The sequence below is a fragment of the Tyto alba genome, unplaced genomic scaffold (assembly GCF_018691265.1).
Source record: "Tyto alba isolate M040663 unplaced genomic scaffold, T.alba_DEE_v4.0 Super-Scaffold_1, whole genome shotgun sequence".
NCBI classification, from domain to species: domain Eukaryota; kingdom Metazoa; phylum Chordata; class Aves; order Strigiformes; family Tytonidae; genus Tyto; species Tyto alba.
The window spans coordinates 33,320,869-33,338,515 of record NW_024881261.1 but is presented as its reverse complement, the minus strand read 5'-3'; the positions used below and the strand labels follow the sequence as shown (position 1 = coordinate 33,338,515).

The 17,647-nt window shown below is 37.2% G+C and overlaps 1 protein-coding gene across 1 annotated transcript in view; it reads left to right on the top strand.

Moving 5' to 3' along the window:
* The window catches only part of LOC116964491 (protein FAM13A-like), a 53,721-nt gene that overhangs the window by 24,838 nt on the left and 11,236 nt on the right, over positions 1-17,647 (top strand). Inside the window, exon 6 of the mRNA XM_033004244.2 lies at positions 10,167-10,213. Within this exon, the coding sequence (XP_032860135.1) occupies positions 10,167-10,213 (47 nt within the window). The remainder of the gene's footprint in view (positions 1-10,166; positions 10,214-17,647) is intronic.

The following is a 17,647-nucleotide window of genomic DNA, read 5'->3' as shown; positions in this document are numbered from 1 at the left end:
TCTCAGAACTTAAATCTCTTCCACAGGATCTCAGTTTTCCTTTTTAGCTGCTCTGTGAGCTTGCATGTTAGAGAGCTGGATTTCCCTGCCAGGTCTGGCTCAAATTACATTTCCTGGATTGCCCCACAGAATGTCAACATATATTCCAAAAATCTGTGTGTGCTCAAGACCTTCCTCAAGCATTCTAAAAACACTTACTTTGGGGTGGGATTCCTTTGGATTTGAATATAAAATAAGTATTGTTTGTTGGCTCCTTGTCATTCTTGAGAAGCCAGATAGTTGCCATGTCTCCACGCTGTCTATCTGCATGAGCTATTTTCCAGGCAGTGGCAGCACTTCATTTACAGAAAGCATTGCTTGCTATGTCTCTGTGGGCGTTCGGAACAAAGCCCTTGCCTGTCAACTGGACAGCTCAGTGTGTGAGCGTGTGGAGGGCTTGACACCGGTTACACACAGTTGCTAGCAATCTTAGTAAAGAGAAAAGACTCATTAAAGTCTGAGATGTGCCACTAGCAGGTCGTTTTACTCTGCTGTAGAATGTACTGCAAAAGGGTTTTTTCACAAGCCATAATTTCTTTGATTTCTGTAGTTTACAGTATTTTTAGGTGGTTCCAATAGTTGATGGTAGGCAGTTCTACAGGCATATGCCACCTTTAGAGTATAGGTGGCTGGTTGTTTAGGGTATCTCTGGGGCCGCATTAGCTTGTGCAGTTCTGGTTAAGAAATGAAGCACTTTGTTACAGAGAGGCATTGACCACTGTACTTTGCCTCTCATAACTTGCCAAAGCCTTTCAGGTACCTATTATTCACCCTTCCATTCCCCGTCCTGTGGGAGCAAACTGACTCACAACCATCTCTTGTGCGCTACGCAGACGTGAGCAAAGTGTAGGGAAGCTTCTCATTTACATCTTTTGTGCTTTCCCTCTTGTTTGTCGGACCAGATGTAATGTGACTCTGGGATGTTTGTGTTGGAAGCCTTGCTGTTTCTGAGAGCTGGGAAGATAAGTCATGCAAGCTGCTGGTAGAAGTCAGTGAGAGAGATTTGAGCCAGGTTGCTTAGTGGACAGTGGAAAGATTAAGCCTTGTAATTGACTTTAAGCTTTGATTTCTTCTTCCCTTGTTCTTCAGTATAAGCAAAGGGGAGTGAAACTTGACCAAAAAGAGAGTTTTGGATAAGATGGGGTGCTGCTGAAACAGTTCATACCTATCTCAGGGAAATATCCCCACTGAAATAAGGAGGAGCACTGAGAATGAGATGCACAGGTAGGGACAGGCCATTCAGCAGACCTGCTCTTGAGTTCTATATCACTTTTTTTGTTTACCGCACTAAATACAGCTTTCCTCTAGCACACACTGAGAATGATGGAAGGTAACAGTGATATGGAATGTGTGGAATGTAGGCTCTGTAGGGCTAAACTTTTAAAACTCATGAAATACAGGCCTAGTAATTGCTTTCAAAGTGATATCCATCTCTTTATTCCCCACTTGCACCTCTAGAATCAATCCCCACTGAAACTTCTATTTTCTGTCTTAACCCTAGAGGCCTCAGTGGGCACTTAGCAGAAGGGTTTCACCTATGTGTTAGCGAAGTTGATCATTTTGTATGTCCTTGCATGGCATGCAACGGAAATGAGTGTTGGACTCTATTAATATCTGTTCTTACGTAAACAGAACCAATTTTATTCAGTTCTTCAGCTAATGAAGCACTGTGGGAACAAGGCAGAAGCTTGGGAATTACTCTACAAGGAAGAATCTCAGTGTTCCTTGGCAAAAGCTGCTTTATGCTCTAGGCTTGCTTGGTAAGAGCCAACAGTAACAAGGTCTTATTCTGGACAGAAGTTTAAATAAATAGTCACTGAATGTTTCTGCCTGTCTTTGAAAGCTGGCACACAGAAATCCCAAAGTTTATTTCAAAGCAGGCTTAATTTTTACCTAGTTACAGCCAGATACTAAATTTTGGGGCGGGGGTCCAATGAAAGACGAAAGGAGTTGGAGTCCTGAATGGGGATTTATGGAAAATTCTCTTTTGTTTATTTACTTCCAAATACTGTCAGAATGGAAATACTGTTTTTCTCAATTCTTTGACTGTCAATTTCCTTAAAATAAAAAGATAAAACCAAAAGGCATAATGTGACTGAGGTAACTTAGCAATAATTGGATTTCTAGCATTAGTTGCTATCAAATTTTTATTAAAATAGTCATAGGAGCGCCTGAATTGTCATATATGGTCATATATAGACTACAGCTTTTGGGGGTTGTTGGAGAAGGCTGTAATGAAGGCATTGGATGGCATTAGATTTACAGTCTCATAACTTTTATAATGCCCTTGAAAATTTTTCTTGCATGCTTATATTGAATGAGTGTATAAAATGAGAACTTGTGGCTGGAAGGTCAGTATCTCCAGTGCCGTGTCAGGTGCAAGTGAGGCCACACCCTCATGCATCACTCTGTCTAGTACTTCCCTGGTGTGCACTGATGGAGGAAAGTGCAGAGCTCCCTTCCCCAAAGGCTTCTTAGCTGGACTGAACACTGCTAGCTCTGTGAATGTGACATTAGCAACTTCATTTCTGTCTGTTAAACTGAAAGCAGCATATATGCCATTTGATGCAGTTGCTTCATCTCTGGAGGTGCTACTTCAAAGGTCTCTTCAGTTTCTTAAGACTGCCTCCAGCTGAATATTATTTCAGTATAAAGATGACATCATCAGAGATAAACATAAGGAAAAGATGAATGATCCTGTTTATTCTTGGGTTATTGTTGTTTGTTTTCCCTAGACCAGAAGATATAGCTAAGAAGAATTTCGGAATGTAATCTTGCATACTAAAAACAGCTGCAGATCTGGCAGGAGCTAATGTAAGAGAGAGCAGGACTCTCTGTCTTAAATCATTCTCTTTTGCACATTATTCTTCTCCTTCCTTCATGAAATCCTGTCTTCAGCCCTCTTTATCTCTCTGTCTTAGTAGAATTATGAACTATGAATTTCAAACTCACAGGAAAAATGTGTTCCAATATATCTTTGAAGCATAGATGAAGCAGGAGCCTGTTTCTCTTGGCCTATGTTTTCTAATTGCCAGTTCACAATATGTTTTCTCACTATCAGCAGAGATGTTAATAGGAAACCAAGGAATCACTGCTTAATGCATTGACCTGCACAATTAGTCTTCAGATAAATCAGGATAGCTACTCAATCTTTTGTATTCAGTACACAGCCCAGTAGTTGATGTGGAACAAAGTCATTTGCTAAGACCTATATATAAATGCAACAGTAAAGGAGATACCAACCTCCAGAACAAAACTGAAGGAAATTAGTACCATATGTGCAGCACCAGTAACAAAAATGAACCATTTATTCACAAATCCAAAAGTAAATTTATAATTCTCTGTATGAACTGTTTTTTCTGGATCCAAACATAACAAAATGCAACCCATATTTTGTTAACTGCTCAAAATTGCACCTGCCCACCTGAAAGACATTTCTGAGGTCTTGGAAAAGCATACAGGAATCTGAAAAGGGTCAAAAAAGTACAAAGAAAATCTCAATAATAAACAATTAAAAAGCAATAAATTTTAAAATAATTGAGAAAGAATTTAAATTAAGAAATAGTCTCAAATCTCATTTCCTGGGAACATGCACTGAGCAAGGAAATAGAAGGTAATTATGCTAAGAACACCTGTAGTAAAATCTTTAATTATAATCATTCAGATAGAAGTTAATTAAAAGCACATCTTTAATGTAGCAGTATGGTTTTCCCTACATGCCACCATCTGGGACTGACTCTCTTCTTCCCTCTCTGTTATTTAACTTAAATAGTAACAAATAGCTGTGAATGTACTTCTAATTTTCTCTTATCTGCTGAACAGTGGTATGTGCAGAAGGGTGTAGTCTTTCATTTTTGCAGGAAAGAAATAGTCTCTCTCACTCTTTGCTGCTGTGGAAAGAAGTTACAAGAGTAACTGCAAAATTTGAATTTATATGCTTCCTGGGAGCTGATTTTAGCCATGTTCCCTTTTGCTTCCGTTTTCCACCACCAAGCAGGTCAAGTGTGCTGGGAAGTATCGATACCCCATTGATCATCGATCTGCTGAGACAACTTGCTCTATAAGCTGCTGGTCTGACACTGCACTCACCACAGCTGCCACGTTGCCTGAGCAATGTGTGGTGTGATGTTTGACTGTGGAAATAATGTAAGGAAGTCAGAGGTGGGGAGGGAAATATAAACGCGGCTGTGCAGCTGAAGTCTACTGCTGAAGGTGCTGTTTAAAAAGCCTAGCAGTTTAAAACTGCTTTTCTTTAAAAATGAACTTTGTTAGCATTGCCTACCTGCATGGAGAGCACTGACAGGATCCCATGGCATTTTGGTAATTAACTGTGGCATATGAAGGAGAGCAGACTGGACTTGGATTTTTTTCCCAAAGTAGTTTAAGAGTTTCTCTAAGGTAGAAAAGTTCATAGACATTGCAACGCCTTGCAAAACCTGTGGGGTTAGAGCATGCTCATATCCCAGACTCTTTTCTGTATGGGATGTCCACTTCCAAATCCTGTGTGATTGTTTTTTAAAAATACTTTTAAGCAATGAAATTTGTTCCAAAACATTTCTATGTCTCTTTCCCCAAGTAGGCTGCACTAGATTATTGCTAACAGGCATAATGTTTCATTTAGTTACAGGCTTCCGAAATTAGAGTTTGGTTTATGGTGTACAAAACCAAATCAGCCCCAGTACTATTGCAGTTGCCCATGTTCACAAAAACCAGACTAGTAATGAAATGCATCCTCTTTCTACTCCTTGCCCCCAAAAAGTCAGTTACATTGTGCTAATGAGCACAATAAGACAAATCAATTCTGAAGCTTATAGATGAAATATTAGCAACAACTTTGGAAAAGAGACTAAAAGGGAAGTGTTAGAACTCCTGTGTCTTCAAAATATTTGTCTATCTTACATGCAGTGTGCCAAAGCAATTGTGCCCTGTGAGGCAATGTGTCAGTTGAAATTTGAGGTAGGTAGTAAGCTGACTTTCAGGCCTGCCTGAACAGTAACTGAACAGGACAAGCACTTCCTCGCTGCACAGGTTTTATTATAAAGCTGTTGTATAGCCAGCATTTGAAAGCTTCTCCTTACAAGTCTATGAAGAGCTAGAGGCGCTAGGACAATACAATCAGTGAATCGTATTGGGGAAAGTAAACCCTTAAAAGATGCTTTCTGAGCACTATGATGAAGTGGCATTGCAGTGTTTCATATTGCAGCTCTGAGTTTGGGCAGGGAGGAAGGAACCAGGCCAGAGAAGTAAGGTAACATATATCTAAACTGTTTTAATAAACATCAAACAGATCTAGAAATAACAATTATTATAGCCATATTTAATCAGGGTAATTATAAAGCCTTTTCAGGAGATTAGCATGTATCATCCTGCTTGCATGCATCAGTGTAGCAAAATGCTGAATTTACAGTTGGATCAGCTTCAAGAGTTACTTGATATTGCAGTGGATGATGCCTGTTTTTACCAACTCTGAGAGAGGTTTTTGAAGTTCAAAATTACTGTTTCTGTTAAATGAATAAATATTTCAAATTTTGACATGTGTGTGTTTTCACAAATCATCTGCCTCATTAAAAATAACAATATAGCATTAAATTTTTATCAGCTGTGATAAACTCAGGCTGCAGCAAATTGGTATTCTAATTCCAGAAAAGCTAGACTTACCTGTTCTGGCCTTAGAATGAGAGAGAAAGATACTGTCAAAACCTAAAATCTCTGCCCCTACTAATTTATAGTATTCTGCACAGAAGATACATGAACAAATTTTGAGATTAGAGCTGAAGACTTAACTGATTGTGATACTGAATACTTAGACTATATTCTATTTCAAGATATATTAATACTAATATGTTTCTCTGATAGTTTTATTTTTTTTAAATTCTGTTTTTCAAGATTAATTATCTATCTTAGGGGTAAAACCATGGATATCTCTGCTCAATATCTCCTAGGTTCTGTTAAAAACGTGAATTCTCAATAGCAAAGGGCACACTAATATTGCATCCTAATTAAAATGAGGATAGAATATTATAATTTAGTAAAGTATATAGGTTACAGTTGTAAGGTATATCCCACTTTCTTTCATACTAGAATAATTTGGTTCAAAAAATCTTGTTGGTGAAGCAGGTTATTATTACCATGGCTAATTTATTTAGTACATTCTTGAGGTTATATGACCTCAGATTAATAAATATCTATCAAACATAATGAAATAGCTTTGAAAGAGAGTACTAAAATTAAACACCTATAACAGTGTTATGGGCATTACAGTATAATTTCTATAAAAGAAAAAGGAAAATTAAATTTATGATGATTCTTCTATATTACATACTTGGAGAAGATGCTTATATTTAAAAAGTATGTAAATGAATATATATATTGTTGAGCTACTTATATTTTGAATGCAAATTCTGACTCCTTGTTCTTGGAAGTTTTTCTTAACTAGCTGGAGAGTAACTGAACCAAGCAATGCCAGATATTGACTCAGGTTTACTGTACCTAAAAGAAGCCCATTTTTTTTTATCCTTCTAGCAGCTGATCTCTCAAAAGTTATGTTTTAATAAATTATCACATGGGTTTGGTCCCAGCAGCTCGTTCTGCTGTGAATTTTGAGGCACTATATTCAGTGGTGTGTACAACTTTTCTTTGAGACTTTATGTTATAGCTTCTCTCCCAACAATGCTCTTATGATTACTTTCTATTAATAGGAAGCCAGAAAAACATTTGTCATAGCAAAGTTTAACAAAACAAAGTCAAGGTATTGTGTCCAAAACACTGTGCTAAAGATGATGGGTTATAAAGGTGTGCATTTTTGAAAAGCACTGCTTTATGTTTTAAATATTCCTGCCACTGGAGAAGATGAGTTTGGGGCTATCTTTTGGGTTTTTTGTATTAGTAGATTCTGAAGAAATGTGCCCTCAGTGGCAGCACTCAAAGGAGTAGCATATTTTCTGCTGGCCTTCTGTTGCATCATCAGAAAAGAGAGATGCTTCTTGGGGAAAGGTGCATGGATGAAGAATGCTTTTAGACAGGGCCAGTGGTGAGAATCATGCAGACCTGATAAAGAGGGACCCTTTAATTTACAGCAGACTCTCCATAACCTCTGCAAAATTAAAACTCCTGACACCTTTTAATATTTCTTTCATTGTGTTTGGACAGAGGTAGGTAAAGTCATTAGTATACAACCTTTGGATCAAAAATTACCGCTTAGTACTTTAGTGACTTGCATTTTCAAAAGAGCTTGGGAATTTCACTTGTATTGGAAAACTTGTGGTTATAGAAAGTGTGGAAATTTTATTATGTACTGCCTCAGTGTACTGTCTGAAATTAACTTTTTGATTGCAGTTTTTTGATGAAAGTAGCCTAAGGTACTGTCAAATAAATGGATTCTCTTCGGCATATTTTACCCTCCACTCAAATACTAATTTGTTCAAATGCAATATGCAATAGTGTTTTGAACCATTTCGCAGTGCTTTAGCTATTAGGGGAAGAAGTCCAAAACTCTAAAGGCAAACCCTAACTTTAAAATGAAAAGAAAAAGAAATAATTCAATGTGTTTCTGTGTTTTTGTCCGATACACAATGTTATTTATTTTTCAGCCCTGTTCTTCTCTGTGGCTCCAGATTCCTTGTCTGTAAGGGATGCATTCTTAAATTATTGAAAAAGTTGTTAATTAGAGCAATTTCTTACACTAACTAACTGCAGAGATCCCTGGAGAAATCCTTGCTCTTATGCAGAAATCCATGTGCAATTACAAAACAGTTATGTATGTTTAAGGTATAGTGAAGTAAACAATGAAGCTGTGTGTGCTCTGTATTGTTCATAGCTGGGCCACTTCTAAAGAGAGTTTATTTTCTTTACTTGTACTGTAAAGTGCAGGAAGAAAACACTTAGTACCCCTTGTTGCAAAGGTTCCAGTGAAGACCTTGCAATAATTAAAAAGCTGATCATCCTAGAGGGAGTTTGAACAAAAATCGTGCTGATTCTTTAACCTAGGGGAACTGTAGTCACTGCAGAGGAAGAGAGAAACCTAGGTTCAGTCCCCACATGTTTAACAAAATGTTGGAGCAAGGCCAGAATAAAACAAGGCAGCTACATCGGCTGGAATGAAATGTACTCACCCACTGGAGTTTGCAGTGGTTAGGGCACACTCCTGGGGAGATGCAGGAATTGAACCTAGCTTTCCCATCCTGAGCAAGTACTGCAGCCACAGAGCTATGGGAACCGATTGCTTTAGGACTGTAGAGTATTTCAGGATAGAAGAGACCTCAGGAGGTCCTAACCATCTGTCCAGCAGTAGTTTCCCTTGTCCCAGAGTGACTGCCATGTTCAGACAGGTATACTGGTTGGTAAATCCAGGACACTGTGGTGCTGGAAAGTGAGTGCCAGTATATTTGGGGTCAAGATTAAGAAAACCTCAATTCCTATTTCATCATTATGGAAATCTATAGTGAAACTGAAAACTATGTGCATGTATTAGGGCAGGAGAGCAAAGAAAGAAAAAGTGGAAAAGCTTGGAGTTCAGGTGGGCATTCTCACATGCTAAATCATTGATCTAAGAGCTGTTGAGCTCATCATCTTCTTTTTCACCTGAGCATCATCAGTGTTAGTAATGTAACTGAATGAAAATTGTGTAGTTCAGTGCTGTGTGTGAAATTCCTCTTGGCAGGCACTAACTGCTGTGTGTGTGTAAGATTTAGGTCTTACTTTATTTAACAAGGCAGTTCATTGCTTGCCAACCTACTTAGCAAGTGCTTAGCATATTTAAGTTCTTAAAGTTAAGCACATGCATAAGTGTTTGCCTGACTTGGGGCCTAAATCAGAAGGTTTCAATTTTTATGATAATTATTGTAAGGTTGCTTGAGGCTTGAGTTAATAGAAGATTACTTGATCACTTTTTGTGCATGACAAGCTCTTCCTGGGCAGGTCTGATTAGGTATGCATTGGCTGTTTTGTTACTACACGATAACTACATGACTGATGTAGTTACAATAGCACTTTTCTGTCTGTACTACAGACTGTTGGATATTTGTCAGGTCCCAATTTTCTAGATCAGGATATAGTGCTGAGGCAGGAAAAATCACAAGAGATGAAAGGATAAAAAGTGAAGAGGGTACCAAAGCCAGAATAGTTTTTCCAGTTTCCAATTACATCGCTAGCTGTCTGGAGTATAGATAACACAAGGTCAGATTCAAAACTCTATTATCTTTTAAAATAAATTAAAATGGTACCACTGAGTTCTTTCAAAGGTGAAACTTCATTCAGTCTTAAATGGCAAAAGCTCCAGCTGGTTTGGGGAGCATCTTTTAAAATCCTTCCCATTTGACTGCCTTGGTGTTCCTTATATATTCCTCCCGTATTCAACTAAGAACTCTTGTTGTTTTAAATTTGTATCTTCTGTTTGCTACAATGCTTACCAATTACAGGGTTATCATAGCTCTTAAACTGTGCGAAATTGCAGGTAACCTGAGCAGAAGAGAATTTAATATATGGAATACATCAATGGGAAAAGCTGCAGAGCTAAGTTTTCTCAGGGAGTAGAGATGGCTGCACTCAGACTACAGCAAGTTTGGGCTTGGGAAATTATTCTTCTGAATCCAAGCTGAGACTTCCCTGTCGGTTTGCTATTATTACCATTGCATAATAGTAAACAGAAAATAAAACCCACCACTTTTTATTGACTAAATAGGCTTTTTTTTAAAAAAAAACTCCTCTCTTTTTTTCTTTTTCCTCCTTTTGAAAGAAGTGCTGTATACTGGTATGCTTTATGGTCTGGGTATTTTTTAAGTACACTTCTCCTGTATTTGTGTTCCTACTGAGTTACTGCTTTATCATATGTAGAAAAGTGCCCCTAATTTAGCAGTCATTAAAATAATATTTTAATATTTTAAAGCTTATGTTTCTTCCAGCTGTTTCTATTAGGATTGCGTTAGAGTTTCCTGCTCCCTCACATGGGCTGCTAGCTAGAAAATGATAGGGTGCAATCTTGACTACAACAAGAAAATTACAAACACTTAAATAAGCAAGAAGTATTTATCCTTCTGAAAACAGACAAAAGCAGCACAGTTGAACAGTAGACCAAGTTGGTCTTGAATTGAAATCCAGCCTTGTACTATTTGTTTCTTTTCTCTACACAGGAAGACAACACAGAAGATGAGGAAAGAGACAGACTCATGTTATTAAGGTAGAATGAAAGTAGCTGTTATTTAAGTGCTTCATGGAAACTTATGATATCTCACTACCAATCTGTATAATGTACTTCTATAATGTAATAATAGTTGGTTTGTTGCAGGAATAACCTAAAATGTGAAGCTTCTCACAGTTAATGCTGATGTATATCAGCTTAGACAGATAAATGGACGCCTAGCAGGCTAGTGTCACTAGCTGATGCCTGAACAAATGTATTCTTGATTCTTGGGTGGGTTGTTTGGTTTGTGATTTTTGTCAGTATTCCTCTAATTTTTTTATTCTGCTTATACATATATATATCATGTGTCACATGTTGGTATTTCCGCAGCTGCAAGGAATGATCTGCTTAGTTTCAAGAAGTGTTTAATGGGTTTCACTGGTGTGGTATTGTACTAGTAGGCTGCAATACAATCAGTGTAAATATATCAATAACTGTGTGTGCTTACTCCTGGGAAAGGGAGGGAACTTGCAGCGAAGTCAGTATCTTGAAAGTTTCTTTTTAAAGAGAGTTGGAGTGTGCAGTAACTGTTCTTTATGCTGATGGATAAATTTTCTGGAGAGAGATGTCTAAACAAAGCTGAAATCCTTCACGGTGTTTCTGTCAGAAAGACTTGGCTTTTGTGAGACGTGTGTTTATGTAAGCAAACAGTATTATGTTATGCCTCAAGACTACATTTCCTTGCTTCATTTCTCCAGCATTTGACTTGTTTGACCACAGGACCATAGCTTAGCCAAAAAATTTCTTAAGGAAATAATTTTACCCATAAGACTTAAAAACACAGTAATGCGCTTCCACACCTATTTGCATTTTGGAGTAAAAATACATGGACTAAGCTAACAGCCACTGGAAAATCATGGTACGCATTCCAGTCTTTTAGACTTTTTTGAGTTTTGTTCTGAGATTCCACTAAAACACCATAATGGAGGGCAGGTTTATTCTACTCTGCAGTGAAAAAGCAGAGGAAAAGATGTTATAGTTCAGAGAAACTTCAAGTATTTCTCATATGTTTTGTAATGCCAGACACTGGTAAAGTATCTCACTTAATATTCTACTCTCTTTGCCAGAAATGCAGCAGATTAATAAACCACATTTGTTAGGAAATAGCTTGCTGAGAGAACTAGGAAAGATAACTCAAGGTTTTAGACAAAGCTGTTGAACCAGAGGCAAGCTGGCATTTCCAAAAAGCTAATCAAATACTAGTAGAGGAATAAGAGAATATAATACATCATTTGGGAGACAAAAGTCAAGAGAGAAGATTTCAAAAGATACTATCTCTATTTGCCAGGAGATAGTAACTCCCAAGGTTGAGCCTTTATCACCATAAAAATTACCAAGCTCTGTTGAAATAATCATCTCTTCTGTGAGAGTGTATCTTCTAAATCATACTGATTGCTTAGGTCTGGTGGAGGACTTGCATCTAGTCCTAACTCATTTCTCTATTTGAGATACAGTATCAGGTTCAATAGAAAATATGAATTCTGGGCATTTTTTTCTACATTTTTGATCATAATGGAAAACTGGCAATTGTTTTTCTGATGAAACTGAATTTAAGTCTTTCCTATCTTACACACTTGGTAAGTAATGGTCTGGATCTTCATCTGGGTTCTAAAACAGTTGAATTTCAGTAAATGTAATGAAAGGAAAAAAAAAAAAGTGTGGTAGAATGTATTTTATAAACACTGGAGCACATCAACAAGCAGACTGGAAATGCTCAGCTTCAGCCCTACTGGAATTAGGGCACTCTACCCAGGGATTTAAGTTCAAATCCATTTGGGCACAGAGTGGAATTAAAGCCAAGTTTTCTATCTTGAGTTTGTGCCGTATGCTTTGGATTAAAAAAAAAAAAAAAAAAATCATCTCATCCTCAAATATTTTTTTATGAATCCATCTGCCATGATTTAGTCTTACTAACTGAAATTTCTGCAAAAAATTCAAACGTAATTTATGTATTCTTGGGACAGCCAGAGTCGCATTTCTCAGGGAACTTAATATTCACTGGTGCTCATTCTTTGATGACCAAGGTCAGGTGAAGACCAGCAAAAGACAACTTTTTCAGGAAATTAATTTGAATATGCCTGTCTTGGAAGCAGTGCTTTATTATTTGTTTAATAAGTATTAGCAAGTAGGCCAATTGCTGATGTGAACTTCCTCATTTGTTTGTTTTAATTTTAAAAAAAATAAGCAAATACTGTTGGTAAATATTTACTTTGCAAACCCTCAGGCCAGTCAAAAGTACCAGTTGCAAAGCTGTAAACGCAGTTGTTTGTTACTGTGACTCTGTTGGAGCAAAGATGCAGAGTAATTTGTTTCTGGCAAAATAGGATGAACTAACAGTTTGACCACTTAGTTTGAGTTAGTGTGGCACAGCCTTGTCTAAAGAGAGAACAGAGCGCCTTAATGAAGTGACCTGACCTCCAGCAAGCAGGGGCACTACAGGCCTTGAGTGACATTGTTGGTTTAAAAAAATCATCCACTGTCACAAGAAGTTTGCCACCCAAAAGATGTGTACTGCACAAAGACAGATACTTATGCAATAAATATGTAGAAGAGATAGCTGCAGCCTCAGTCTGCTGTGATGGGAGTAAGTATTGTAATTAAGAAACCTGCTGGATATACTGTGAAGATTACTGATTCTGAACCAAAGTGTTGGTATTTGGTTACCATAAAATCATCTTTTTGTTAAGTCTAAGCACAATTAAGTGCTGCCCAGTTTCTCAGTAAATACATCAGTAAAGAAAGGCATTATCAAGAGTATGTGATTGGGAAAGGAAAGTAAATCTCCTTTAGCTTTCCAAAATTCATGACTAGCTCTGAATTGAGAGCGAGACTAATTACCATGCACCTGCCTTCACATCACTATGTTTAATATTTTTTGTTTAGTATGCCTATATGGTGTTGCTAGTTTCTCTTATAATATAAACAGCCTCAGACAAAACAGGATGATGCTTCCCTTTTTCAGTTACTTACTGCCTTTTTTCTATCTTGTGCTCCTATATTCTGGAACTAAAACTTGTCCCAGTAACGTAACTTTTATCAAATTCCTTTTATCATCGAAAAGTGAGGATAACTTACACTTTAGAGTAGCAAACTACAGACTTCTGTTACTTTAATTTTGTGTAACAAGAGAGGTCTCTAATTTAGCTGGTTTAGTGTTATGCCCTTTTAAAGTAAATCAGTATAATACCTACCACAAGATACCTATTAACTGATTTTCTGTTTTGTTTCGTAGGGGCTTAACTTGATTGCATATACCAATCTGTCAGCTTGGGAATCTGATATACAGAAATGTGTTTGATAGATGTTTATCAGTATGCTTAGTCAGGCAATTTGAATCCCTTTAAATTAAGTTTGTTATTAAGGGCAAATAAAAGTGTCTGTCCTGGGGGACAGACTACCAGCATATATAGAAATCTAGAAATGCTGAAGGATATTTTTCTTTTGGGAACAGTTAATTATGGCAGATTCATCCTGCTGGGCTTTGGTTTTTATTACTTGTTTCCATGTAAAAGATAATTGTTAAGTATAATTAGATTTACCAACCCTGCTGGCTAAATTCAAGGACAGCTGCAGGAACACCCCATGGCACCACACTGAAATCAGGGTAGTGTCACTAGTCTGAACGTACATGGTGCTAAGCACTGTTGAGTCTGTTAGGCAGAAATAGCACTGAGCTTGTTATGGGAAGCTGGTCTTTTGTCCTGCCTAACTCCCTTATACACCTCCCACTGCCAATATAATCCTGTTGCCTTTTTTGAAAAAGATGTGCAAAGTAACCAGCGAGCTTAGAGTATAAACTATTAGCAATATCAAACTTACATACCTTGTCCCACCTATCAAGAAAGTTTTGTCAGAAACTGCCGAGGGATTAACAAACTAGCAAGTCCACAAATAAAAGTTTGAAATGGATGAAGTGTGTTTCAAAGGAAAGGACTACACAGCTTATTATTGCTTCCTTCCTTCACTCTCCTAATATGCTTTTCATAAAATATGTAAATTAAATGGCAATTTATAGTGAAGATCAAAGATGGCAACATTGACAAGGAAAGGCAAGTGTGTAATAAAACTTTCTGATCAGTTTTTTTTTCTGATCACACTTTATATTTTAAACTGCATTTTTTTGTCTTTGATTCAGAGTTGTTGTTGAGGATTTTGAAATCTGTGGCTATTGCAGTAGGCTTGAGATACCAACGCTGCTTGCAGTACACTGGGATTACTTTTTGGTGGTGTTTTTGTTGGCATTACTTTTTGGTGGTGTTTTTGTTGGCATTACTTTTTGGTGGTGTTTTTGTTGGCTTTTTTTTTTTGTTTGTTTTTGTTTTGTTTTCTTATGTACAAAATACAGGAAATGAAAATTTTGGTTCAGATATAAACTTAGTAGTGAGGTCAGTGATGAAGACATTAATCAGCAAATGCTCTTGGCTTTGCTTTGGTCTCTCAAATACACATTTTACATCCTCCGTGTGAGAGAGTTTTAAAGAAATCCACTGTTTTGTATGTCTGTCCACATGCATACTCATGTACACAGGCTTACTTTCGTGTTAGCTAAAGTAATGTTAAATTCTACATGATGTTTCTTTGCTTTGAGAGTAGGTCTTGTTTTTCTTTAGCTTTTTTTCTGCTTGATATTAATGAAACCAAAATAAACCTGGTTAAGGGGCAATGCATCCACACAGTCCTTTGTGCTAGCTTAATTAAATCAGCTTAATATTACTTCTCCATTATGTGCATGTGCACCCTTACTCCAGAGTAATGTTTAATGTGGTATGCTACTGCTGCTTCAGCTCCCTCACACCCTTCTAGAAAGACCTGTTTTCATTGCTGTTACTGCTATTCCACTGCTTAAATTTTTATATTTTTTTTTTAGATACAGTAATATTTTTAATGCTAATTCTTTCTGTTTACACAGTCATGCTGGTCAAGAGAAAGCAAGTCCAGTCATTTTGGGCATTGCCTGTAGGCACCTAGGGATAGACTCAGACTAAGCAGAAGCAGTCACATCTCAAAGAAATCATCATGAACAGTTTTAAGCTAATGCGATCCACTTTCCAGAGTCAGCTCAGTTCTGCCATATCCATTCATACGTGTGTGCGCTTTTGAGTCCTGTATATTGATATGGGATATACATCAGGGAATATTTCAAGTGGTTTTGATGAGGATGCAGACATAAATTATGGAACTACACTTTCTATGTAGGTATTGTGCCAAATGACAAGCTTTCATTTCTAACTTTAATTGTTGGGGGAAAAAAAAAAAAAAAGATTTTTTGAGTATTTTCTAAATGAAAGAGAATACTTTTCATCCAGTGTCTAGTAAAATGAAATACAATAACAAGTGATATGTATGCAAAATCCTTGGGAAGTGTTTCCGGCAGTCATTGTAAATTGCAGTTCAGTGGGTTCATTTACAGCTTTGGGGTTTTGACAGTAGAACTCTACAGAAGTTTTAGGTTACCATATTTTAATCTGCAAGTATAATTCTCTAAATTTCCCTCATTTCCCCTTAAGAGCAGTCATTAAAATTTGCTAACATTTCACCCTTTCTTCAGGGAGCATGACAGACTGAGGAAATAGCAGTTTTCCAGAATTTATGCCAAAGCAAAGTTTTACCTTAATTGCTGTCAAGTAGCTTATTTTTCTCACAGCTGTAAAGCAGGTGTCTGTATCTCAGTATAACGAGCGCTACAGTAAATTGAATGAGGCAAGTACTAATACCCATGAAAGCTGAAACAACTTTGAGGCTCATGAGTCATATCAGATGTGTGGGTGGAGCTGAAGAAATAGAATTGCATGAACTGTCTATTGATTTCTTATGAAAATGGAATTTATTTAACTTAAGAGCTTTGGGTAGTCTATGTAAAAAGAGAAACCAGTCCAGCTTACACTAGGGACAGTATTGAGCTAAAAAATTCAGAATTCCTCCCAAGTCTGAGGTTGGGCTTGCTTTACTTTTGACTTACACAGTCCGTCTCTTATATCAAACAGCAACGTTTGAATGCTGGCATACCTGGGCACCTTTCTAAACTGCTCTGGAATAACAGCTGCATTTCTGATCCAGCTGGTAGTGTATCCTGACTTGGAAGTGAACAGGATCACCTTGGGCAGTAGGTACTTTAAGAATGAAAAGTGTATAAACCACCACAGGGAACAATTTTGTAGTATAAAACCAAGTTTTTATCCTAACTTGAGGTAATTGGTAACTGTCTCTCGTTTGAGTGTTACCTATGCCAGTTAACTGATTGTATTTCTATTCAGAAATGTTTTATGACGGCATGTAACTTAAGCTAAAGTTGTATTTGCTTGTAGCTCTTGATCATTCTTATGGGATAAAATTCTTTTCCAGAGCAACTATAAGCCAGTTATGTCAGTGAGAGAAAAAATGCTGGAGAACTGAGTCAAGGAGCATATTCCCAAGTCAGAGCCCTTGTTGAGAAGAACAGATTTCAAACATATGTTAAATATACTTTAAATTACAGACTTGGATTCCTCTGTCTAACTTCAGATACCTTTAAGCCTTTTTTCTTCTAAATTTTTCTTTCTTCAACTGTTTCTGAATCAAACAAAATCTGCCTGCAGTGTGAGAATTGCTAATCGAGCTTTCTAATTAACATAAACTTTGTCAGTGCTTTATAAAGCATGTTGCTGTTGTGTGCTGTGGTGATAGTGTAATTAAAGCATATGCAAAATATATAAATAGCCAACTCTTTTTGCATGTACTGTTCCTATAGGCTATCTGTGGACCAGCTCTTGGCTTCAGGGAGAGGGTCGTTCTGGTGTTAATGGGCAGTATAAAGGCATGAGGAGAAGTGGGGAGGGAAAGCTGAATGCCTAGTTCTTTATGCACTATTCCTGCCAGGGTAGGCAGCTATGGTAATGCAGCCTGGTACTGGGCTCTGCTTTTGGATCAGTTCCTTAGCTTTAGAGAGAGCTAATGAGTAAATCTTTCTTCACACAGGCAGGCCATGAAAGAAAGAGTCTCAGAGCTGATTTTATTTGCTGGTGAAACAATGTTAAAGAGCAGAACTCTGAAACTAATTGAATTTATCTTAGCTTCCTACCCTAGTTTCAACATCTTAGATTTTTCATGACTTAGACTGCATGGGAAAGGTGGTATGCAAAGATTTTTTCATAAAATGAGCACTGTCAATATGGAATACTTCAGGTTTTGTTTTTATTTTTATGGTCCAAGTATGTTTTGCACTTTATGTGGTCTCTTATTCTGAGAAATATTGAAGACCTCTATTGTCTATTGACTTTGTTACTCAACTGCAGGTATATCTTTGACAATGGCTGAGCCTGGAAAATAATAGATTATGGATTTTATGAACTCCTTTCTCAGAAATGGCACTTAAGATCTGTGGTTTTCTTCTAGTGTGACATTAACACTGTTTGTGGCACAGCAGGACTGTCAAGAGAATTTGAAAATTAGAGG